This window comes from Amia ocellicauda, chromosome 8 (genome assembly GCF_036373705.1).
Source record: "Amia ocellicauda isolate fAmiCal2 chromosome 8, fAmiCal2.hap1, whole genome shotgun sequence".
NCBI classification, from domain to species: Eukaryota; Metazoa; Chordata; class Actinopteri; order Amiiformes; family Amiidae; genus Amia; species Amia ocellicauda.
Genome location: NC_089857.1, coordinates 30819127 through 30845719, shown reverse-complemented (window position 1 = coordinate 30845719; position 26593 = coordinate 30819127). Strand labels below are relative to the sequence as shown.

Here is a 26593-nt window from a genome sequence, read left to right as displayed (position 1 = left end):
TATTCACTTCATTGCTGGCACTGAACACACAGAGTTAAATACTTTCTGCAGCCTCTCTGATTTCTTTAAGGTGATCCACCCTGCCCCTCCCCTTCTCTCTTTCACAGCACAGCGAATGAAACAGTCAAGGTTAGGCTATTATTGTTTTTACCAATACAGAAAGACATTAACCAATTAATACCCATTTTATGTCACCCCCCCACCACTCCACATTAATACCCCCCCCCACCTCCAGCAGGCTATGCTGAGAGATGCAGACTGCTAACTAACATCTTGTGTGGTGTTGAATTGGGAGGAAGGAAGATCTTTCTGGGGGAAAGGCATCTTCAAAGCTGTTCAGGAATATCAATTGAAAGCTTCCATCATGGGCACACCTCTACGGAGGAAACCCCAAGCATTAGAGTAAGTATCAATATTTTTTTTGTTTAATGTATTGCCTGCATTACTATCATTGGAAGGTTACCATGGTGATGCTAGCTTAGCAGATGCAGTGTTGGGGGCTGTTTCTGTAGCAATTGCTCCTACAGAGACCGGGTTTTCTGCTAAATATTTTAGCCTTTTGCTACTCAGTTGTTGCCTACATATATGTTCAAGTTCTTTTTTTGGTGTATTATTCATAAACTGCATTCCATTTCTGTAGGTTAAGTGCCAGTTTAGAGTCAGGTCTTTCTGAATGCATTTCTTTGCTGTCTATGATGATGCAGCAGGATCTGTTTTAGTCTGTCTCTTTACATGCACAGGGCTGTGTAGAAAGCAGGAGAGAAAGATGCTCTGTTGTTTTTAGGGTGTTGTCTGCTGGATCTGCAGCAAAAAAAAAGAATGGGAGAGAGGGGGTCATTTTGTGTTTGTGTGCTTGATAAATCATTAATCAGTTATTTAATTATGGGTTGTTTTTTTCTAAACACATAAACACACACAAACCTAATTAATCATTTAAAAGCTTGTTTTCTTACCCCTTTGTGGCATTAGGTAATTTTATTGACTGCAGATTCTCATCAGATACAGTTCCTTTATTGCCAATTCTAAATCGGTGTGTGTAGATTTAAATATTGTATACAGTATATCACATCGTTCATATAAAAAACGGCCTTGACTAGCATGTTCCTCATTTACTCCTCTCGGGAGCAGTAATCTGGAATTTCTCATACACTGCCATGCCATAGTATGTCCACTGCCAGCTTGGTCTCTGTGGCAGTAAATAGATTAATGACAGCATTGACAAAATTTAACAGCTCGGGAACTGCATTATAGGGATGTGCCAGAACAACAGCTATGGCGCAAACAGGAAGGTAAAATTCATGCCTTTTATTTCATATTTATCTTGAGATTTCTCTAGTTGATGTTTTCAAGCCTGTGTTAAATATGTGGCCATGTGCTTAATTAGCATTTTGTAGGAGATCTGAAGTTAATAAATAGTAATGCAAAATAGGTGCAGTTCTGCCATTGTTGCAGTTTATTTTTGAGAGTTATATGCTACTGCTACAATCATAATCATCGTCATCATCTTCATTGTTTTTGTGAGTGCCTGAAAATGTTATCATGTTTGGATGCAAAGGTCATGTACACCTGTTACGCATGACCCTGAAAATAAGAAGCTTCAGATAGACTATTAACAGTGGATTTCTAGCTAACATGACTAATTCTTTCAGCTTTAGCGCCAACTCTGTAGTATACTCACTTTGTAAGAAAATGAATAAAATGAAGTTGCTAAAACCTCACTATCTAAAGAGAATCTCTGCTATGAAGTCTTTTTGGGGTGTCATGCCTTTAAGACCACTTACTATGCTTGTTACCATACTGTAAACTCTTTACACTAACACAAAACACAAAAATACACTTCTGTCTGTGATTTATTACTCTTGTAAACTGAAGCACAAACCGTTTGAAAACCAAAACAATGACATAATTTCTCCATATAATTCTCGAAGTGTAATACATTACAGCTGGGCTTTCCTTGTTCCCCTATGCAGAGAGGGCTTATGTTTTTTTTGTTTTTTTTTACATTATGTGTTCCTAATCTGCTGGGAGGTCACAGAAATGAAAAACATTTATTTTACAATGTACCATTAATTTAAGAAAACCTGGTGACAACTATAGCAACAGATTAATGGGGTTTTAAACTGAGGTTCAGGAGGAGGATAACCCCAATCTTGCACCTGACTTCTGCCTTCCCAAGCATAAGTATTCGTCGCTTTCCATCCCTCCTCCACCCCAAACACTGCCTTTGCAACAGCTCCTTGGCCTCGTCCCCATGATCAGGTCATGATTCCCTTAGTTAAGAGAGTCTAGGCCAAAATAAACTTTATTTACCTTTGACTACATATCCCTATTGTCTGAACTCATGACTTTTATGTAAAGTAACATTTTTTTATATTTACTAAATAAAATGTTAGGGTATATGAGGTCATGGCAACCATATCCAAAGATATTACAAGACTTTAAGACACGTTGCTGGGTGTAATTTTAGTGGAATTAGCAATAGTAAGCACACAGCTTTGAAGGATTGTAATATATGGGTCACAGCTGAAAACTTGTATTACATGAGACTGTCTCACAATGCTGAGTTTGATTTGAGCCAATTGGCAAGCATCTCTTAAGCACTTAAGTGTCATTGAAGGCAACTCACCATTCATGATTTACTCTCTCCCTAAATATATTAAATTATCAATTATCAACTTTTTAGTAGCACTGTGCAATGTGGAGAGCAGATCATGTGAAAATTGTTTGTTTAATAAAAAGCTTTTCGTAAAGACCTCTGGAATCCAACAGCTTCACCAATAGTTCCTTGAACTACAATTGGGTGAATTTGATTTCATGGATGCTCCCTACTGACCACTGGGAGAGTAAGTCAAATAAATTACATAATCTGTGCTCATGCAGAGAGATACTGACTCTGCATGTCTGGGTAACAGACTTACTCAAGAGGGAAATGCATATGGCTTACATATGGCTTGCCGAAAACAAGTTTAAGCTAGTCTTGGGATATCAATCACTAGCACTGAATGGCTGCTCGGCTCTGCGCTGTGAGTCCCCGGCTCGCACAGCGTCTCTCCACTGAAATCATTGTAAACAAACTGACTGAGAACTCCGTCAAAAAGACTCAAAAATGGACAGGCGTGCCTCTTATTTTCATGCTTATAGCAACAATAACACTGTGATTTTGCATTAATTTGTATCTGTTTTACTTTGATTTCAATTTTTTTTTTATAGCGTCTGCTTTTTACCACCCAAAAAGAAAAATAAATCCCTACAGCCCTCACAAACACAGACAATTAAAGTTTCTGAGAAGAAACAACAAAAATTAATTCAGATTATGCCAACACTTTGATTGTTGTAATTCGTCAATTCCACACGAAATCTTTAGGGTTGAAATCTTCTAGTCCTACAGGTATTCAGTCTTTTTTTCCCTTTGAGAACCTCAGAATATAAATGTGTAGACTTGTACTTTGCTATGTGTTAAATTGGTTGTCATAATAATTGCATATAGCCAATAGCCAATTTCTATCCCTTAGAAGAATGATGTGAATTTAATTATTTTAAATGTATTTCTAAATCCAGCCACTTTGAATTGAACCAAATCGCATTGTATTGAATCAAAATGTATTGTATCACATTGAATTGACTCAAAGCTGAATCAAATTGTATCGATTAATTATTTTTTCATATTGGTGACAGTATCGAATCGTAAGAGGAAAAGATACACACCCCTATTTAAGATGCCTGCATTTTCCCATTAGTTCATTTCATACTTCTTCATACTAATAACCTATTATTTGTGGATCCTGTTGTTGTTTAAATGTGTATTTTCCATGATAATATTAAAATGCTGATTTATTTTGCATGCACATTTCCTGATAATCAGCCTTTACTATATTTTGTTTGGTATACATTTATATGTGTGTGTTTGGTTTGGTTCTTTAAAGGAATTTTAAATGAGACTTTAGACATTATTACTAATGCAAGTTTTTTTTTAACTTAAATGCCATGAGAACTTTAATTCATCAATGAATAAACCAGCAGTGATATGGGCTCCAAGAATTTTTCAAAACATCTGTTTTTCAGCTTACATGCTATCTGCTGAGAAGAAGTGCAAATGTGTTGATATGATGTGAAATGTGAATTATTTACTTAAAAAGACAGATCCATATTTAAGTTTTTTTTAAACACCCTCCATTTTAAGTGGGACTCTTTTTGTATATTTTAATCATACCATCTGCTAAATACTTAATATCACTTCTTCAGTTTTTAATCTTTAAATGTACTACCTTAAGCAAAACTTAAGGTATGATAATTGTTCTCATAAATCAGGTCTTATTCCCCTGTGAAAACTCATCCTCCTCTAGATTTAAAATGTCTCTGGACATTTGTCCCAGGGTTCAGGTTACAAGCCAAGCCTGTATTCTTCTGCACAATTTCAAACATTTTTTATGTAGGTTGTATTTGTATTTTTATTGTTGCTTGTACATGTTGCGAGTGACAATGGATTTTAATCTGGATTTGTATCTACTTATAATTTATCACATAACAAAGAGAATCTGCATTTTGTGGGAACAATGATGTCTAGGAACCTTTTCCCAGCTCTTGTAAATAGATGCTGAAAGCAGATTCTCATAGAGAATGATAGGTTCACCATCATATCATTTTAAAACTTTGTGAGATTTATAAGTGTTTAATTTGCCTATATTGGCAAGACTTTCTACCCTTTTTACTGTTGTTTTTGATTATTTAGGCTAATCATGCTGCTACTGTATAATATTGGAGCTGTATCAAAGCAGTAACTATCACAGACTCAAATTTATAAATATATATAAAAGTTAAACATACACACTGCATTGTGAAAATATGTTGAACAGATAGAACTATTACAGATGATGTTTGAAATCCTTTACAATCCCAGTAGTTTGCTTTAAGCAGGCCAGAATCAGAAGGTCAGTGATATGGTATTGCAACAGTCCACTTGATAAAAGACAATCCACTTCCTAGAGACTCTCCCCTGGGAGCTGAACTATATATTTATAGTTTCCTTTTTTAAAGAAACAGATGTTTTCAGTTGTATTAGAACAATAACCCATCAGCACATTTATTTTGGCACAGATGTTGTGCAGAAAATATTCCTGACTTCCCAGTGTAAAACATTCTAGTCATTTTTATTTTTCTGTTCTATGTACAATTAAGTTATTTTTAAGTTGTCTAACAGCAATGAACTATGTATACTGTAAACAGCTTCAGTTTACTCTTGTAAACTGTGTTTCATTTCCTTCACATCCCAGGAATGCATACAATTAACTGTCTGGTGCACAGTTTCAAACAGAGAGACGTGGCTGTGTTAGTCATCTCAGTTCTTATGTAACATTCCCTTTGAGATTGAGGTGAGATCTCACCCTGAAAAATGTATTTTGCGGTAACCTCTAAATAAAGAGAGTTTTAGAAGAGAGTTCAGTGTAGTTCAGGCTAAAGTGGGAGACATGTAAAGAAAGGTTTAAAATATCCAAGTGGTCCATTTTGCTCAGGCCTCAGGTGAAGAGCAGAATAGGTCCTGAGCAAATGAAAAATCCTAATACAGATTATGCCCCTTACCCACTGTGCTCTGGCTCCCAGTAGTGGTATAGATTTGCTGAAATGCCTTAGGGATTGGTTTAGCTCACAATAACATCTCTTGTCACAGGCTGCGTGCCCAAGGGATGTTAGAATATGTGGGAACGGAGTTCATCTTCCAGTTTGGACACTTAAAGTCTGCTTTCTATAATCCACATCTGCAGTGAGAAAAGACATTCTGAAAACCAAAATCCCAAAAGAAGCCAACATACAAATTTAGATCCCTTACCCTTATTGAAGTCTGTGTTTACTGGAAAATATCAGCCTAATCCTATGGCAAAATATATCTTTACAAGATCAGTGAATAGAACACACTTCACATTTTAAAGTATGAAGCTTGCAAATACTTATTGAATGATGATATTTCAATTTTGTATTTTTAATAACTTATGTATGGTGTGTAGATAACTCGAGGCACTGACATGACAAAATGTGACACTCACCTAAAGGATTATTAGGAACACCTGTTCAATTTCTCATTAATGCAATTATCTAACCAACCAATCACATGGCAGTTGCTTCAATGCATTTAGGGGTGTGGTCCTGGTCAAGACAATCTCCTGAACTCCAAACTGAATGTCTGAATGGGAAAGAAAGGTGATTTAAGCAATTTTGAGCATGGCATGGTTGTTGGTGCCAGACGGGCCGGTCTGAGTATTTCACAATCTGCTCAGTTACTGGGATTTTCACGCACAACCATTTCTAGGGTTTACAAAGAATGGTGTGAAAAGGGAAAAACATCCAGTATGCGGCAGTCCTGTGGGCGAAAATGCCTTGTTGATGCTAGAGGTCAGAGGAGAATGGGCCGACTGATTCAAGCTGATAAAAGAGCAACTTTGACTGAAATAACCACTCGTTACAACCGACGTATGCAGCAAAGCATTTGTGAAGCCACAACACGTACAACCTTGAGGCGGATGGGCTACAATAGCAGAAGACCCCACCGGGTACCACTCATCTCCACTACAAATAGGAAAAAGAGGCTACAATTTGCACAAGCTCACCAAAATTGGACAGTTGAAGACTGGAAAAATGTTGCCTGGTCTGATGAGTCTCGATTTCTGTTGAGACATTCAGATGGTAGAGTCAGAATTTGGCGTAAACAGAATGAGAACATGGATCCATCATGCCTTGTTACCACTGTGCAGGCTGGTGGTGGTGGTGTAATGGTGTGGGGGATGTTTTCTTGGCACACTTTAGGCCCCTTAGTGCCAATTGGGCATCGTTTAAATGCCACGGCCTACCTGAGCATTGTTTCTGACCATGTCCATCCCTTTATGGCTACTTCCAGCAGGATAATGCACCATGTCACAAAGGTCGAATCATTTCAAATTGGTTTCTTGAACATGACAATGAGTTCACTGTACTAAACTGGCCCCCACAGTCACCAGATCTCAACCCAATAGAGCATCTTTGGGATGTGGTGGAACGGGAGCTTCGTGCCCTGGATGTGCATCCCACAAATCTCCATCAACTGCAAGATGCTATCCTATCAATATGGGCCAACATTTCTAAAGAATGCTTTCAGCACCTTGTTGAATCAATGCCACGTAGAATTAAGGCAGTTCAGAAGGCGAAAGGGGGTCAAACACAGTATTAGTATGGTGTTCCTAATAATCCTTTAGGTGAGTGTATATACAGACACACGGTGCTGTGCAAAAGTTTTAGGCAGGTGTGAAAAAATGCTGTAAAGTAAGAATGCTTTCAATAATAGGTTAATAGATTATATTTATCAATTAACTAAATGCAAAGTGAGTGAACAGAAGAAAAATCTACATCAAATCCATATTTGGTGTGACCACCCTTTGCCTTCAAAACAGCATCAATTCTTCTAGGTACACTTGCACACAGTTTTTGAAGGAACTCGGCAGGTCAGTTGGCCAAACATCTTGGAGAACTAACCACAGTTCTTCTGTGGATTTAGGCAGCCTCAGTTGCTTCTCTCTCTTCATGTAATCCCAGACAGACTTGACGATGTTGAGATCAGGGCTCTGTGGGGGCCATACCATCACTTCCAGGACTCCTTGTTCTTCTTTACGCTGAAGATAGTTCTTATTGACTTTTGCTGTATGTTTGAGGTCATTGTAATGCTGCAGAATAAATTTGGGGCCAATCAGATGCCTCCCTGATGGTACTGCATGATGGATAAGTATCTGCCTGTACTTCTCAGCATTGAGGAGACAATTAATTCTGACCAAATCCCCAACTCCATTTGCAGAAATGCAGCCCCAAACTTGCAAGGAACCTCCACCATGCTTCACTGTTGCCTGCAGACACTCATTTGTGTACTGTTCTCCAGCCCTTCAGCAAACAAACTGCCTTCTGCTACAGCCAAATATTTCAAATTTTGACTCATCAGTCAAACTCATCAGAGCACCTGCTGCCATTTTTCTGCACCCCAGTTCCTGTGTTTTCATGCATAGTTGAGTCGCTTGGCCTTGTTTCCACATCAGCGGTATGGCTTTTTGGCCGCAAGTCTTCCATGAAGGCCACTTCTGACCAGATTTCTCCAGACAGTAGATGGGTGTACCAGGGTCTCACTGTTTTCTACCAATTTTGAGCTGATGGCACTGCTGGACATCTTCTGATTGCGAAGGGAAGAAAGCATGATGTGTCTTTCATCTGCTGCAGTAAGTTTCCTTGGCCGGCCACTGCGTCGATGGTCCTAAACGTTGCCCGTTTCTTTGTGCTTCTTCAAAAGAGCTTGGAAACCCCGAGTGACCTTGCTGATGCAGTATAACTACCTTGTGTCTTGTTGCTGTGCTCAGTCTTGCCATGGTGTATGACTTTTGACAGTAAACTGTCTTCAGCAACCTCACCTTGTTAGCTGAGTTTGGCTGTTCCTCACCCAGTTTTATTCCTCCTACACAGCTGTTTCTGTTTCAGTTCATGATTGTGTTTCAACCTACATATTGAATTGATGATCATTAGCACCTGTTTGGTATAATTATTTAATCATACACCTGACTATATGCCTATAAAATCTCTGACTTTATGCAAGTGTACCTAGAAGAATTGATGCTGTTTTGAAGGCAAAGGGTGATCACACCAAATGTGGATTTGATTTAGATTTTTCTTCTGTTCACTCACTTTGCATTTAGTTCATTGATAAATATAATCTATTAACATGTCTATTTTTGAATGCATTCTTACTTTACAGCATTTTTTCACACCCGCCTACAACTTTTTCACAGTAATGTGTGTGTGTTTATGTACTGTGTGTGTGTGTGTGTATATATATATAAGCGTTATGAACAACAATCATGCATTTGTTTAATTAACTGACCCATTATGCAACCAAATAGAAGGATCTGTGCCCGTATGCATCAAACATCTCAGAATTACTCCTTGGAATCACGCTAAAAGTTAATTTAGGAGTAAAATTTTTCCTCACTCAGAGTAGGAGGTAGAAGTCAGTAATAAAATCTCTTACACACAATTTTAGCTGGGAGTAGGATGCAATCCTAGGAATAACTTTTAGCAATTTTTCACAACAGTTTAGGTTAGAATACAGCTCACTGTGATGTATTTTCTTTATTTTTTGGTGAAAAAAGAAACAAGACACACGAGATCACCTGTAGATAAGCAGAAGCAAAAATACAACTATATGAATATGCAAAGCTAACTCAGCATTTTATTTGTTTATAATTTGACACAAAATAATAAGAGTTCCCCCATCATTCCTTCATTACGTGGATGTTAAGATGCTATGTGGAATTAAAATGCTGGATTAATTTCACATTCATAATCACAATCATAAAATAAAACCTCTTAAAATTTAACACTATTAATCCTTCTGTTTTACATAGGCAATTATCCACAGGCAGAAACACTGGTACATTAATGAAAGGTTTTACACTGATTTGCTTTTTCAGATATTTTCTGTATTGAATAAAATACACGCAAATATATATGCTTTGTATAAGTGGATCATTTTGTGGCTTATTTTTTTAATTTATTTGTGTTAAACATAGTCTGATATAGAATGGTTGTAATATAAAACCCTTGATGAATTTAGGCTAGCATTGATTATTAATTGATTAGGCTAGCATTGATTCTATAGGCATAATCATTTATTATGAATTTAGCTCGATTTGTAGATATTTGTATGCAGTGGTGGGGAAATCAATAAACTGTCGGATGATCTTGGTTGCTGTTAATGCCGTTATGCTTATTGACTGCTGTGATGATGGTCCCAAATCAACATTGCTACATCTTCCCTGTGGCCAGTCACCGCAACATTGTTACCACCTTTATATCTGCTGACAGTGCCGTATTTCTGACTTGTTCAGTAACAAACAGTATTCAATTTCTGTCCAATCTATATCTTCACAATAACTCTTCATCATCACACCACTGTAACACCTCTCCTTTCACGGAAGGTGTGCTGACGCCATTTTCTCATTGCTGCCATCTCCCAACTCCTAACTAGTTTGGGGACCTCGTGAGGGCTCCTAAATATTGGTTGAGTTAGGAGTACTTTTTATTAAAAACAATCTTTATGAATAGCTTTATTCCTAACAGTAAAAGTAGGAGCAAATTGACATCACAATCAGATATTTCAGGCACTTGGGACAGATTTATCACTCTCAGACTCTTTATGAATATGGGTCCTGGTCAATCTTTATTTTTATTTTTTGTTTCTATATTGTTGATATGGATAAGCTACAAAAAAAAATCTAAAAACAGATGATTGTAAAAATATAGCATTCATAGATGAACTAAGGAAATCCAACTGCTTATGTATATCAATATCAATAACAACAAGTACAAGAACATAAAGGTCAAGTCATACATGCTTCTGGCACAGTGCTTCGGGTATTATGATACAGTATCATCATAGAAAATATGTTGGAGCAAGATCATGCATAATATATGGGGCATTTTAAACAGTTATGTTTGTGATGATCCAATTCATGAATATTAATTAATCTAACATTACATATGACAGCATTAACATACACTTCAGAAGATAAAACTTTGTTTGTAGTGGGGAAACTATACTGATACCATTTACTTTTTTCCATTTGAAAAGTACATAGAACTGTGAGATATGGCTGACTAGTATTTCACCCAGTTACTCCAAGAAACTATAATACTTTGAAAGTGAGGGTAACCTATAGCATCTTGCACAGGTGGGAAGAAAACTGATATCTGAAGCAACAAAGAAAGCAACAAATCACAGGGAAGCAGCTGAAAAGCTATGCAATCATTTGTTGGATTTGTTTTATGTGGAACCTTAAGTTTAATTTATTTACCTTCTTGCATCAAGATCTATTATAAAGTGCAAAATAACAAATGGCACTAAATTTGACCCTGTAACTTAAAGCTATGTGCATTTTTCAGTTCAAGTGTTGATATCCACTAACCTATGCAGCAAGTTAAAGTACATTTGAAGAGATACAGAATGTCAGATTTATTGTTTCTTTGAGTTTATAACTCGAGTTGTGTTTAAGCATAACTGTCTTGGTGTGTCCTTGGAGAAATATATGAGGGTTTGCACAAAGTAAGCCTTTGAGAATTGGGTGTACTGCTGAAAGTAAAAAGGAATTTCCTCCGGCTTTCAAAAAACAAAAGAGTACCCAGCCAATGTTCATAATGACCCTAATGTTTTACTTTAAAAGGTAAAAGGCCCTTTTCCAGTTTATTTATTTGCTCTTGGATTCCCAGCACCCTGCGCGTGTTCCACATCTGGAATGTGTTACTGAATAGCACTGGCTTAATGATGAGGTCATTTTGCATGGGTAACAATGTTGCTTTTGTCCGTCATGTCAAGTGATGACGTATGGCTTGTTAGTTTGACAGAACGGAGAGGGAAATACTATTTCTCTTCAGACCGTCAGACCAAACTACAGGGCTACTGTGAGGGTTTTTTTAAAGGGAATATGATCTTTGTTTTGTTTTCTTCAATATGTGTTAAGATTGCATGCTCTTTTGTTCGGACCTGCCAGACCTCACTAGTCAAGAATTAGGGAAACAAGTTCAATGCATAGATACAAGTAATGTTTCAACTGTTTTGTGAACCATGAGAAATTGTTTTGAAGAGGGTTAATTTGTGGAAATGACAAAAAACATATTTATAATATTCTTCTAAAAGTTTTTTTTTTTTTTTAAATGAATCTAGGAACATTGACAAACAAGCTTTATACTCGGAATATTGTGTAAAAATAAAATAAAAAATGTTGTTAGAGGTGGTGAGAGCAAACATATTGTTTCATCATTTCAGTATAGTAGCCAGAATTATTTATGCACACCTGTGAAGTGGTCAAAACTAACACACCAGTTTTCATTACTGTTACAACTAGTTAAATACATCTTTGTTAGATATGCTAAAATAGTATTGATTTTATAAAATGAACACACCTCCCCAGGAACTTAAATTCAGAATATACAGAATATATGTTTAGGCTGGCATTTCTCGTGTTTGATTTGAATCTTTTTGTATTTTGCCTACATAATGTCCATAACTGGCCATTGTTTTGGCCACCTTTCAGGTTGCACTGAAAACAAAGATCTAGTGACCCCTCTGACACAAAAATACAGAGGCAACATTCATCTCCTCCAGATACAGATTTATGTACAAAATTGTCTGGTATGGGGCCAGTTTAAATAAAGCCAAGAGAGGCAAGTGTTTAATTAAGTATTTTTGTTTATTTGAAGCCAACTACTAAAGTTGTAGGCCTTTGCAGATGCAGACCTACTAATATGGGCACTATTCTTCAGATTAATTAAATAGCTGGCCACCGGCTGAGGTGCTAAGATTAGGCAGCATGCCCGGTAAACATATATCATGTATGTGTATATATGTATACCGAGATAGATGGTAGTCTTTTAAACTGCTTCTGAAGGCTTGGGCCACTGTCTCCTACATTCCTGCTTTTGTTACTCTTAGCTTCATTCCAGTTGCTACGTGAACTGCCAGACATTTCCTCTCCCTTAGTTGATGTCAGCCAATAAGTTGATTTATAAACAGGCTAGGCTGTGCTGTTTCAATATTTTCATTTTTGACAGTCCTAATTTTCAGTTCAGAAAAGTTTTGACTAAATTGGAGAAGGAAGAGGACTATCTGCATTAATATGTATTGCACTTGACACGTCCATATACTGAATTTACCTGAAATGAGATGGACACTACAACATGCACTGATGCAGAATAGTTCTAGCCCTTAATTGGGGGATATGGGCTGGGATTAAATCAAAACTTTGACCCACCCTCTAATAGAAAACTACAGAACTATTTTCAGTTGTGACTTAATTTTTAGTAAAATGCTACTTTCTACTAATCATAAATGTAACAGCTATGATGTACAGGTTTGCAGTTTTTTGTTAGCGGGTGGTTCAAAGTTTTGATTTGATCAGGCCCATGATCACATCTTGGTTCAGTAGGGCTTTTATGACAGGTAAAATAAAATGAAAAACGCAAGGGGTTGCTCATGGTCTATGAAGATGAATCATTTAACTCTTCTTTGGCTTGCAGCCATCAACATCTGTAAATAGTACCCACAACTCTACCTAAATCTTAAAGCTTATCCTTTATCATAATGTAATCTTATCTTACTAAAAATGATTTGCTAAGCATTTTATTTAAAAAAATCTGATCAGAATATTCTGATGCATGTAATGCTAAAACTAAAAACAGTTGAAGCAATTTAACACTTAATGTTTATCCTAATTTTAATTTCACTAAGTAGAACTGAAGTTACATGTTCTATTCTTTGCACTGTATGTTTCTTGAAATGGGTGACAAACTGTGTTTTTCAAATAAGTAAATGCATAAATAATGCTAGTCTGTGTTTGTGATTTTTTTGTTTTTGTTTCAAGATACTAACATATCCATACCAGCTCAAAATTCAGTCTTATCTGTGTTATTTTAAGATTTATTTTCATAACAAAAATGTTTCAACCCTGTTCTTTTCACCATCCTTCATTTATATGTCCAAATACCTAAAAACTAAAAACTAAAAAAACTAAACAATGAAAATTCCAGAAATGCTGCAGCAGCCCAGAAGTAATTATTTTCATGAGTGACGAATGATTGGGAGAAATGTTAGGGGAGTGTCAGATAGGCTTTTCATCACCGACCTGAGAGATCTGATAAAACTATTATTTAAGGACTTCAAATTGAGTTGTGAAAGACAGGCTGTTAGTTTAAAATTAAGCTAATCTTTAGAAATGGTAACAGTAATAATAGAACATCCTAAACACAATAGAGTGCAGCAACAAAACCCCATATATTTTGATAGAGCAAATCTACAATAATAAAAGTATTTGTAAGTTTTGGATGTTGTAGAATGTATTAGATATTCCTTTGGATCTTTGATTATAGGAATTTAGACATTTCATGTTTTTCTTAATTTACTTAGGCTAATTTAACAAAGTATTATAAATGGATATTGTAGATTTAAAGGAATCCTAACCTATGAGAGGTTTAAAAAGTCAATTTTAAAAAAGGAACATAAACAGTTTTGTTTTTGTATAATCTAACATAAGTTCTCGGTTTAGGTTATATCCAGTATGTATTGTGATATTCACCTTTTCTTCATTCAATTTCACCATAAACTCATCAGTTGCATAAATTACCTCTCATTGGTCAAATTGCAAGCTGATGTTGTATGGGTTATATTTAGTGAAGGCTACAAGATAATCTATTGCAAAGTTGTATCTACAGTTATTTTAATATATATTTTAAATACACTGATATGCATGCATGAACTAAAACAAAATAAACTAAATGATTTCAGATCGCAGCCATCATTTCAGTAACCTTATCAGTTGCTGGCCATGGCCTCGGTCTGCAAATACTTTATTTTAGCAACTTATAAAGTTAAAGCCAGACTTGATCATTAGCACATGCTAACGTTACCTCATTATGCTGTGCCATTATAGAGACTGGGCTGTTGCAGTTGAGATATCATGAAGTAAGTTGCCAGACAGAAAACTAGCACATCTGTGTAATCCATATTAGTGAAGAATTACAGCAGGATAACTGTCTGAGGATAACTGTTAGGAATTTCCTTTAGTGTTAAAAAAGGATTTTATCAAAGGGAAGAAAGAGGTATAAGAAATTATGTTTGAATCTTCTGGTAATTTTCAGCTCCGTTGTTGATATCTTTTATTTTAATTTGAAACAGTTAAAAAAAATAATTGTACACTTTTTCAGATTGTTGATCTTAACTTCCATTAAATACAAAATACATACATACATCAAATATTTTCTATATTCCCTGGGTAGTTTCATGAGGTTATGGTGAATTACAGAAGAGAAGATAATGAGCAACAACCAGAATAAAGTTGCGGGGGGAAAAAAACAACATTGTTCTTCACCAAAATTACTACTACTCTTATCATTCTAAAACCAGTGGATATTACTTTAATGTTTTATCTTGTTTCTCTCATTCAAAGTGGTAAATGATCACTTAGCAAATTATGTATTGGTAGTGTATTACATCCTGTATAAATACTAATATATATATATAGTATATATATGACCATTGGAGTGAAATAAACAGAGTCTGTGCAGAGAATCACTTGGTTTGGATTACCGCATATGCTGCAGTGTTATGAAGAGTTTACCAACACTGTAATTAGTAAACAATACAAGTTTTTTAAGACATATTTTACTAAAATAACCACAAGGAACACGTACCGTAAACTGAAATTGAGCAATCATTAAGAAAGAACATGTACAGTTAGAAATCAATAACTAGTAATAATTTATAACGCATCAATCTACCTTAAATAGGACAATACCAAAAGGGAGAGAGCTCTCAATGTGCAGGGCATGCACAGTTATGTACAAAAGGTGTCTGAACTGTGACAGTAACTATACATCTCCGTCATTTATAATTATGTGTATTAAAAAAAAGTTAATATAAATGACTCATGAGATATTACTTTTGAGATCAGAAATAAATTCAGTGGAAAATTTTCAATAATTGTAAATGTAAAACTTAAACCCTAAGCCAGTAAATGGCTTATAAAACTTAACAATTGCCACAACTACTTAAAAAACACATTATAGCTCCTGTATCTGACTTGTACTGTAGAAAAATGCACTCCAGATAATCTCACTATGTTATATAATAAATCTTTGATAAAACATGACAAACAAGTGTGTTTATGTGTAGGATGTAGAAACGTCATCATATCAGTACATCACATCCATGCATTCCTTTCACGTTTTTCATCAACATTTGTTTCGGGTTAAAATGTTCTTAAATATATAGGCCTAGATGTTTATCTTCTGGAAATTACATAAATTAAATAGTTTTGAATAGTATGAATCTGCGATTGCTAACTTTTACAACTCAAGGCCTTAAACGTTGTTATCGAAGTTTACTGGAAATTCAAACTTTATGATAGTTAATAGTGTGTATAATCACTTGTGTGCTGAATATTGAATTGATAAAAAAACATAAGTTTAACTATTTTCAAATAGATGCATCACAACAGCTCTTTAAAAATGATTTCCAGTTTGTTCTGTTTGTAAGCCAGAAACCACAACATGGTTGCGAATTACAATCTATACATTTTCACAGCATGGAATCTGTTATCAAGTGTGGTTACATTACTTGGGGAAAATCAACATTTTTCATTTCTAGCTGAGCCAATAGCCTTTACAAACACTATGTGTAATAATAGTATAATTATACTTAGAAAACTGATATATTTGAACAACTTCATTAATTTGGCTCTACCGGCATCATAAGTATGTGACGTGGTGTATGACAATCGATCTCTTGCCAGCATGGCTGTTGCACAATATTATATAGAACTTCATGCTGCTTTAAGCCCTACCAGCAAAAGTGCCCTTGAGACACAATTGTGTTCATAATCGGACTAAAAGCTGGTATTACTACAAGACAGATACAATTAAGGATTAAAGCTACATGTAGGCTATAATCACATTGATTAACAATGGTATTTGGTGTAATGGTAGATTATTACGTGCAATCTTGACTTTGGGATTTTGTTTTTTACAGAGCAAGGAAAAATTACAAGCCTATCTGGGAGAAGAAATTAAGAAAGTCTGTCATACAAATATACCGTAAAACTTCAGTTAAATGCCCACTACGTTTTTCCAAATAACTGCAAGAAGTCCCTGCGTCAATTGGAGACCGGCAATTGTAGGAGACCAGCCTTTGTATTAAACGTTCATAAATAAAAAGACATCACAAACTCATGCAGGGTAAGAAGAGCCTGGAAACATTGCTTAATTGTAGAAGTAGGCTAATAGGCCAGGCTTTTTTTTTTGTAATTATTATTATTTTTTAATAATTTGCTTTCCAAAGATTCAAACAAATCACATTCAGTGGATGGTGAACTGATTGAAAACAAGATACCGGTAATTCTGTTAGCAGTCTAAGATTCAATATAGTGTGAACTCTCGCTAAATAAACAAAAAGCACTTCAACAAAACTGTGGAAATACACTTTAAACTAAACCATCAACATTATACTTCATTAATGCATTGTTTGTCGCAATTGACCGTTATTTCAATCACTGCAATTAACAACAATACATATATATAGTTAAAGTGAGAAATAAATTAATAAAAACCCAAGTGATGGTGTTTTTTTTGTTTTTTTTTATTAATATACGTTATATATATTTACTGAAAACAAGACAGATGCGTAACCGGACGACTTTTGTTTACATGGTTATGCAATTCAACCCAGCGACTATTTGAGACCCGGCGAGTATTGGAAGTTTTACGGTAATAAGGCTCATAATTCACTTCTTATGAACTGTGATGAACATCCAGTATTTCAGTAGTACTTGGGTGATTATTCCTCTTGTCTAATAGCCCTATAAGTTGTATATTTTGCACCACTGTAACCGTTACAGGTATCTCTGAGAGTATTTCATTTTCAAGTCCTTTCTGTTACCAGATCAATCATAGAACCTCCCCTAAGGCCATATGTGAAAATGACAAAGGGATAGGGAAATAATACCAGAAACAAATTATTACCTTGACAAGCCAAATATTACCTTAATGTATCTCATCAGGTCACTCTAAATGTGTGTGTGTGTGTGTGTGTGTGTGTGTGTGTGTGCGGGTTGGTTTATGTGGTTTACGAGGACTTTTTTTAGGTTACAAACTGGTAATTACAAGGTCATTATGCAAAAACTGTGGTTTATGAGGACATTGCCAATGTCCCCATAATTCAAAACGCTTAAAAAACATACTAAATGATGTTTTTTCGAAAATGTAAAAATGCAGAAAGTTTTTTAGGGGGGTTAGGTTTAGGGTTAGGGGATAGAATCTATAGTTTGTACAGTATAAAAGTCATTATGTCTATGGATTAACTAGCTCTCTGCAATGATACAGTTAATTACAGAGGTGTAATATGAGATTTAGCTCAGGACTCAGGAGAACTCAGGCAAGGAAATAGTTTGTTCTATATCCTTGACCACAATTTTCTACAAGTTTTAAAGGATTGATTCACCATTTAGATATATATATTTAAGCAAATTGGTAATATTATTATTATTTTTATTTACTCATAAAGTTGGAGTAATTAAAGCGGGAGAGAACCAGAGTCTTGATGAGTAGCTGAGTCGAGTAGTCAGTGATTAAGGGGCAGATTATGCATATTTTGGTCAGGAAGAATCAGCAGGTGCATATTAGAGAAGAGATGCGCTGGGAGTAGGATAAAACGGGGTCAAGAGTCACTCTTAGCAGATGTAGAGGGAGAGAGTGTGGGAGAGATCAGTAGACGATGAAGAGGAGAAGATAAAGAAGAGGACTCAGATTTGGAAAGGTTAAGCTTGAGATAAAGTACATCCAGGAGTAGATAGCAGAGAAACGGGAAGAGATGTGGGGATGTGAAGGGGGAGAGGGAGAGGAGATTGTCCGAAAGTGATGGTACTAGCAGATGAGGTGGAGAGAGGGGAGGGAAAGGGAGAACGAGATGAAGTGGTGGCCTGAGGTGTCCAGAGGGGTCACGGAGAGAGTGAATAGGCAGCAGCCTCTGGAGAAGATGAGATCCAGCTGGCGGTCTGCCTTGTGAGTAGGATGAGAGAGGGAGAAGTTGAAAAATAGCTCTGGCATACATCTTAAATAAACTTCAAGAAATGTATTACAAATTATCAGAACTAATTACTATTACAGAACTAATCAGCAGGTACATAACCAGAAAATATATAATTTATTGTCTTTTTGTTTACAAATTCTATTCTCATATTAATATTTCATTTAACCCATTACACCATAAGTGATTATGTCACAGTATTTTGACTCATCGAGCTATTCAATATCTGTAAAAGTGTGAAACTGTCACTAAACATAGTGTAGACCCAGTAGTTATGTCCCAGACACGATAAGCATTCTGCCCTTGGAGTGGAATGGCTAGATATACCTCTTTGGAACCAAAATATCCCACTAAAAATTCCCTTTTACAAAAATAAACAGTACTAGCTCTGAGGAATTAGAAACGGCTGTGGGTTTAAAAAAATAGTACACAATACTCATATTGTCTTCACACAAGCTGGCCATAACATAATGTTATAATTTTTTCCAAGGCATTTTTATCCATTCCCTAGAGCATTTCAGCACGGAGGCACACTTGCAGACTGCCTTACACTTAGCACAGCCTTTATCCTTATAAGGAATTTTATATCCCTGCACAGAATAGAGCTATGCAGGAGAGCCAGTCAGCAGGGAGGAGACGGCAGGAGTGGTTCAGCGAGACTTGAAGACTTGAACTGGCCCATGCACTGTTTCCCTTGAGCCCCCCTCCTTGTCACAGTGAACCAGAAGGAACACAGGGTGTCTGGTACTAATTGTGCCAAAGACAAATCTGAACGTAGAGGTTTAGTACAGTCAATGTGTTCACAATTAATGAATAAAAAGGACTGGGTTAGTGGAACAGTAGCTTTTTCGCATTGTGGAATCTAATATAATCTATATATAATAATCAAATAAAAAATATACATTTGTGACCTTTTCATAATGTTTATGTCCTACTGTTTGTGTTCATAGATGTTTTATTTTTTTTCTCAGTTCTGCATGATTATTTATGAAAACATTATTTTAGAATGAAATCTCCTTAGATTGAGTGGTGTGATGGGAGGATAACTGTGCATCCCATCATTCTGTAAATCTTTTTGGGAGAACTCTTTTCTATTCTGAATCTGTTGACCATAGGGATATATTTTCACATCTTTCTCCTAAAAGAGCAATATTTCCTTTAAATGATTAGTATGTTAGTTGGTTAAAATGGAATATACAAATCTATGAGAAATCTGCATCAGAGAGTCGTATAAATAATACATTACAGGTTATTTGCTAATTTCAGCTTTCTGTATTGCTACCATACACACATTCCACATTGTTGAAGCCAAAATTATTCTTGAAAAGCATAGATGGAAATATTGTTCTGAGTTTACCTTCAATTTCTTCATAATACGATTTTTTAAATTACATTGTAGAAACAATAATAGGGTTGTAATATTAATAATAATAAAACTGTAAGCTCATATTTTTCTTTACTAATCACATGTATTTAAGTGGAAGTGTCATTGCATGTCAAATGACCCACATGATTTCTGAAAAGGGGATGGTGGTGAGAAATGGCAGACTGATTAGCATATACCATGGCAGGTTATTTAAAAAGATATCCTTCTAGTATAGCCTATGTGTATACAGTGTTATTCTCCCTTTCCCTCAACACAAAATTCACAGTTAGGTGTGTGGAATCCTGCTATTATTCCTCACACTCAATCAGACCCCCTTTCTTGCCTTCTTAATAGCTGCTGATTAGCCTCTTACTTAGCATGCATGCAATTCCCGTTAGCACGCTACAAATGTTAGACCCGTGCCCTCTAACCCCAGTTGCAGAGGAGGAGCATGAAGCCTTGAGACGTCAAAGCAAAAAATGACAGTCATGCCAGCTATCCATCTACTCAGCTGCTTTGCAGTGCACATACATGGCCTGTGACAGCAGGAGCAGGGGGAATGCAGGCAGCTTTACAGGCTGAAAGCAGGCAGCCAGCCAGTGAATGAAATGATCCTTCCTTCAGCACACAGTGCCTCAGACTGAGTGGATACTCCACAGGCGAGCGCTGGTTTCACGGCTCTTTCACTCGCTCACTCACTGACTCACTCGCTGACTGCAGCAGGGCAGCTCCTGGGTTCTCTGGTTGTGACTACCTTTCTTCTGTGTCCCCTTATTTCTAGGATGGCAGAGGCTGAACTACACAAGGAAAGGCTCCAAGCCCTTTCAGTAAGTCAATGGCTTTTTCTTTTTCTTTTCTCAGTTGCCTTTTACTAAGAGCACACTCTTTTGTTGATGATTGGTACTGAGCTGTGTTGGTGGCTGAATGTGTGATAGATAGTTTTCATTCATCTCTGTACATTACATGCTCCTGTTGATTTTTCATTTGTGTGTCTGATTTGGTAATTAAAGGATTTAATTAAAACAGGACACGTTTATTTACACAGTGGTATGAGGCAGAAGCAGTTTCATTCTTTTTTTCATATTTGCTCCTAGGTAGTTTTACTTTCAAGAAACCTGGACAAAGCAAAATTAAACTATGGAATTCAAATGCAATTAAAAAAAAAAAAAAAAAAAAAAAAAAAAACTAGTTGCAGGGAACATTCAGTAAGGCTAAATCTGGCGCCAATGTGAGCTGTAGTGCACCCAGTCATAGATCTGTGGAGAGCAACAGATGGAAAATTACTTTTGCTATATTAATAAACAAATAATTGTAAATAAATAGGAGGACTAGATGGCTAGTGACCTTTGCTTTGAAAAAGTAAATTTAGTTGAAAGCATTTTATCTACATTTATCCCACTATAACAATATAACAATTTCTGCCAATATAGTTGTGAATGCTAGCTTGCTGAAGGATGAGAAAGATCATTTTAAAGGTTAAGTATAGAATTGGAATTCTGTTGTAGATGCTTTGCTAGGGGAAACATAAATAATTGAGGTATAAGGATATCTCTTAGACAGCCAAATCAGGAGTAGGATTTTAATTTTATATATAGGCTGTTTTCTTCATAAAGGCTGAAAAGTATCACTGGAAGTGAAGCAGCATTATGACAATACATATACATAAAAGCTTTTCCCATATGTAAATGCCCTCAGTAACATTGAGGTCTATGCTGTAGTTTACAGGTCTATAATAGAGACAGGACTGTAAGGAGTGTCTCGTTGGTAACCCTGGTGATAAAAGCTCTAGTGATGTTTTGTTGCTAGCTGTGAGTGGCTTGAATCCCCAAGTGCCTATAAGAAGTATTTTACCATGGGGGATGATTTTGAGTTCACTTCAGTTGTTCTCAATGTGATTACACATTGCCTTTCTGGGATATCAGTAATATGCCATTGTTCCTACCAATTCAGGTCAAACATCTGCTTCCCCTATGATGATAGGCATTTCATACTGTAAGGTATTCCCATGCTGCTCCCAGGCTGTTGATTTGCTAAAACTCACCAGTCAGCCTTTATGTGTTAATGCTTCTAATTATACAATATGTATTTATTTTGTAAACTATTGTTTAGTACTGAAAGCAGTTTCACTTAATTTCACTGAATTTCATTTCACATAGTTAATATATATATATATATATATATATATATATATATATATATATATATATATATATATATATATATATATATATATATATATATATTACTAAGTATGTTGTATGGACCATATGGATCTTAAAGCAGTTTTACATGTTATTAAAGAAGAACAAGAACATTATTACAAAAAGGGATGCTTAAACACATCACAGGGCCAAGAACTGCAATATATCAATCCAGTTAAGAACAACCACTAAGAAGAAACTGCAGCTAGTTATTTGTCTACATTTCAAGGCTGTACACTAATCCTTCTTTCTAATCTAAAGAAATGCCCATCGGCAAAAAGCATTGCTTACCCCAATTAAACCACAACTGACATCAGTACTCATCTCCATAGGCCTGATGATATGGTCATGAAAATAAAACCCACCACAGGAAACGCTGCATAATGAAAAGTTGGAGTGATTCACTGTCTTATAAGCTGAATTATATATCTCCCATAACACTGTTGTTTTATTGTGTTTCCAAGCCTCTCTATCCTTTTATGGGGTTATTACTACCAATAACTGCTAAGTTGGCCAGAATTTCAAGGACTTGCAGTGCTGGCGTATATTGCCTCACTGACAAACTCATGGCCAACTTTTATCCGCGGGTTTCTGCCTTAGCCAATGAATGAACTGACCGCTGTTACTCAAATTAAACCTTAACAGAGTGGCTTCATAATTTCAGGGGCCTTCATTTTGATACATGGGAGTCTCAGGCTAAGGGCTGCTTTGGCTGCCTTAAGCTAGCATTCTGATGTGTTTACACAGATGACTTCAATTCCAGAACCCCCTCTTCCCATTCACCCCCATTTATCTTTATCCAGGGTGAACAGTTACGGGACGGCTAATTTTAGCAGCAGCTGCCTTGGCTGCAGCTTCTCTCTATGCAGGGGGCTGGGCTACCAAGTGGGAAATCTAAAAACGCAGACCAGTGTCCTCAAGTTTCTTCTCTTGTAACAGTTGTGTGAATATGCTATAAAGTTGGAAGAGAATTTGGGTCATTTTGTAGCTCCCTACCAGATCTCTCTTACTTCTCTTCCTATCTTGTTAGCATTTGTCAGTGTGCTTGGAGTGTACAAACTTTTAAAATAGATAAAATGCTAATCAAGCTAGGATTACACAGAACTCTTTTTTTTATTTGTTCTCCAATTTAAAGAAAGTTGTAGGTAAAACTGTAAAGCAATTCAATGTACATCATAAGTGCTGAATCTTATCTCTAATTATTTTATATTTCAAGTACAGTCTGAACTTAAAGAGAAACTTAAAGGGATCAAAAATAAACATCCAAACATTCCCTAATGGGAACTCCTTTCAACTGTCTTCTCTGTATTCTCCACTGGCAACTGATTAAATGTAAAATACAGAGATGAGTTAAAACCATAATTTCTAGTTCTTCATTTAGCTCCTTGAGAGTAGTGTAGAGGGTTGTTTTTAGGCATCAAGTTTACTATCATATATTTGTATCATAATGTGACTGTTTTCTTATGGTTTTATCAGGTAAATGGTTTACTATATCTCTTCATGCTTTACCATGATTTCAAATTACTTTCCTACACTTCACTGAGATTTTACTATGGTATACTGGAGTCAGAGTAACTCAGATTCGTCAGATTGGCAAACTTATATCCGTTACGTTTCTTAATTTGTTGATAAAATGGAATATATATATATATATATATATATATATATATAATTTTTTTTTTTTTTTTTTTTTTTTCTGCCTTTAGCGATAATAATGCTAAACCTTCCAAATAATATTTTATGGCAGGTTTGCAAAGTAAGAGGAATATTCTTCAGACAAAAATGTCAGACAAAATGCCACCATCAATAATTGTGATTTTAATTTGTGACTAATGTTTTTGATCTGGTTTGGTCCTTAGAGTTTTACTGCAAATGTCCTATGGTGTGTGTCTTTCTCATTTTCCTCTTTCACCTATAATAAATAATAATATTTTAGTCCATAAAAAGTAGCAGGAAAAAGTTATGGAAAACATGCAGATTAAAACGCATACTTGCAGATATAGTGCAGCTAACAGAAATTACTTCAAAATGTCAGATTATATTGTTAAAGGTTAGACCAGCATGGTTTCTGTTAAGGATTTGTTTTTAATGGCTTGAATTTCAATCTACCTCACATAACCTTAACATTTAAGAAATCCAATGGGGATTGTAAGGCACAGCTTGCTAAGCTTAACCCAAGCACATATGTGATCAACTTGGAATCAGAGATGTCAGTCATACTCTCCTCTGAAAGTGTCAATTTGGGTCGTTGTTTTCTTACACATGCATTTTTCTGTTGGGCTTTGTGACTTCTTATATCATATAGTGTAATACTTCCCTGCATGTATTTTCAAAGTTTGCATACTATTTAACTGTTACATAGCTAACATGTTTCACAAAGCTCGATTAGCACTTGAACTAACCTACCTAAATTACCATTGGGTATTCCAAAACTAGTGCACATGGTATAAATAGTAGGATTTTGTCTAAAAACAGACAGAAGGATTATATTTCTGTGTCTTAAACACATATATCACATGCTGTTAACAATCATGGCCCTAGCTAGAACCCTAAAATCTGTCTTACTTTTCATAGCAGACACCTTTATCCAGGGCAACTTACAGTATATCATGTAATTTTTACATACAGTTACTCCTTTATATGGCTGGGTTTTTACTGGAGCAATCTAGCTACAGTACTTTGGTCAAGGATTGAACCCACAATCCTCCACTCCTGAGTCCAGAGCTCTAACCACTACTACACACTTCTGTGTTATCAGATGTAGCTCTCCTTGTCGGCAATGTAAGAACGTGTGGTGTCAAACATTTTAGTTGTTCTCTTTGTTGTGTCAATTTGGGCGCAATTACTTCCTTAATATTGTAAGTTCCTTGACAATCCAATTTTCAGAGGTTACCAGCACTGTATTAAGTGTTTTTCCCCAAACTGAACAAGCATTACATTAACATTTATGTTTTTACTACATTTGAAAGACCCTCTTATTTTTGAAATTGAAAGAATTGAATGTGCAACAATATGTTGCCAGATTATAGCTGCATGATTGTACAGTCCATTTTATAAGTGCTAGGTAAATACTGAATTTGCATGTCAGGATCTAAATCAGTTAATTTGTCTCCTTGCTGTTTTTGGATTGGGAAAAACAGAAACAACAGTTCATTTAACCATGATGAAGTCAAATTTATTTAAAGGACATAATAGATGTACAGAAATTAGCTACCCTCGAAAAGACAAAATCCCTATAAATGCAAAGTTTTATCATGGGCATAGTGAAGAAAACAGTATGGTAATGAGAAATGGCTTATGGAAGAGAAACCAAACTATATGTAATTAAACTAAAGGCTTTAGGCTAACTTAGTTACCAGAAAACAAAAACTGGAAACTTGATTGCACTGCCAATTATAATCTATTATCTACACTGCATTTTAAATCTAAGATTGTTCCACTATGTGTGTAAGAGATTTATATAAAAACCTTATAGCTTAGTCTACAAAATTTAAAACTATATATAAAAAAAAAAAACAGTACATTTTAATTTAGGCAAAATAATTAAATCAAAACTTTAAATTAAATAAACTGTTATTGTAGATAATGGTGATGCAAACATTTGGCCACTATATTACACACTGCTCCATTGAAGCATTCACAGTAAAATACAAAACTGGTGTTAGATTATAGTTGATCCCTATGCTACTTGCAAAAGCAATTGTTTACAATATATTAGATTTAAAAGACGCATCTATTGACCAGTGCAAAATATCTTTGGAATGCATGTGTATGATTATTTCCACATTATTTTAAAACATTTAGTAACCTTTGCTTTGCAGAAGGGGCAATAATTTAATGTTTTTATCTGTTTGTTAAGTCATTAATAGTTTGTAAAAATATAAATAAATAAAAAGAGTTGCTGATCCTATAAATGTGCAAGATGTTGTTTTCCAGTCTGCTTTTCAGATGGAAAAAAATGAATGTTTACCATGTGTGAATAGTAATAGTTCCCAGACATTCAGACATTAAATTTATACTCATTACTTTTCATAGTAGCATGGTACATGTTAATGTTCATATTCTCATATTTGTTATGTATATTGTTCTCCTTGTTGTGCTGCAAATATCTGGCAAGTGTATGTAGTACCTTGTAAAGTTTTGAAGCAGGCGTTTAGGACATTTGTAAATATAAAACTGAATATGTTATGAATTTGCGGGGGGAAAAAACTGCACCCTTAACAAAAAGTCACCTTCCTTTTTTACACAATTATTTTTGAGCAATTGTAACAAATCTATCCAAATCGTGTGTGTGTGTGTGTATATATATATATATATATATATATATATATATATATATATATATATATATATATATATATAAAAAGTTGGTACCAAAAACGTCTGAAATGTTACGTC

General features: G+C 35.4%; 1 protein-coding gene across 2 annotated transcripts in view; it reads left to right on the top strand.

Annotated features, from left to right (window-relative positions):
* The first annotated feature begins 255 nt into the window (after window positions 1-255).
* The window catches only part of palm2akap2 (PALM2 and AKAP2 fusion), a 135465-nt gene continuing 109127 nt past the window's right edge, over window positions 256-26593 (top strand). The window contains exons 1-2 of one of the 2 annotated variants that reach the window (XM_066711043.1): window positions 256-402; window positions 20776-20821. In XM_066711043.1, coding sequence (XP_066567140.1) covers window positions 365-402; window positions 20776-20821 — 84 coding nt within the window. In that variant the 5' untranslated portion in view covers window positions 256-364. The remainder of the gene's footprint in view (window positions 403-20775; window positions 20822-26593) is intronic. The other variant, XM_066711044.1, reaches the window with a different exon arrangement.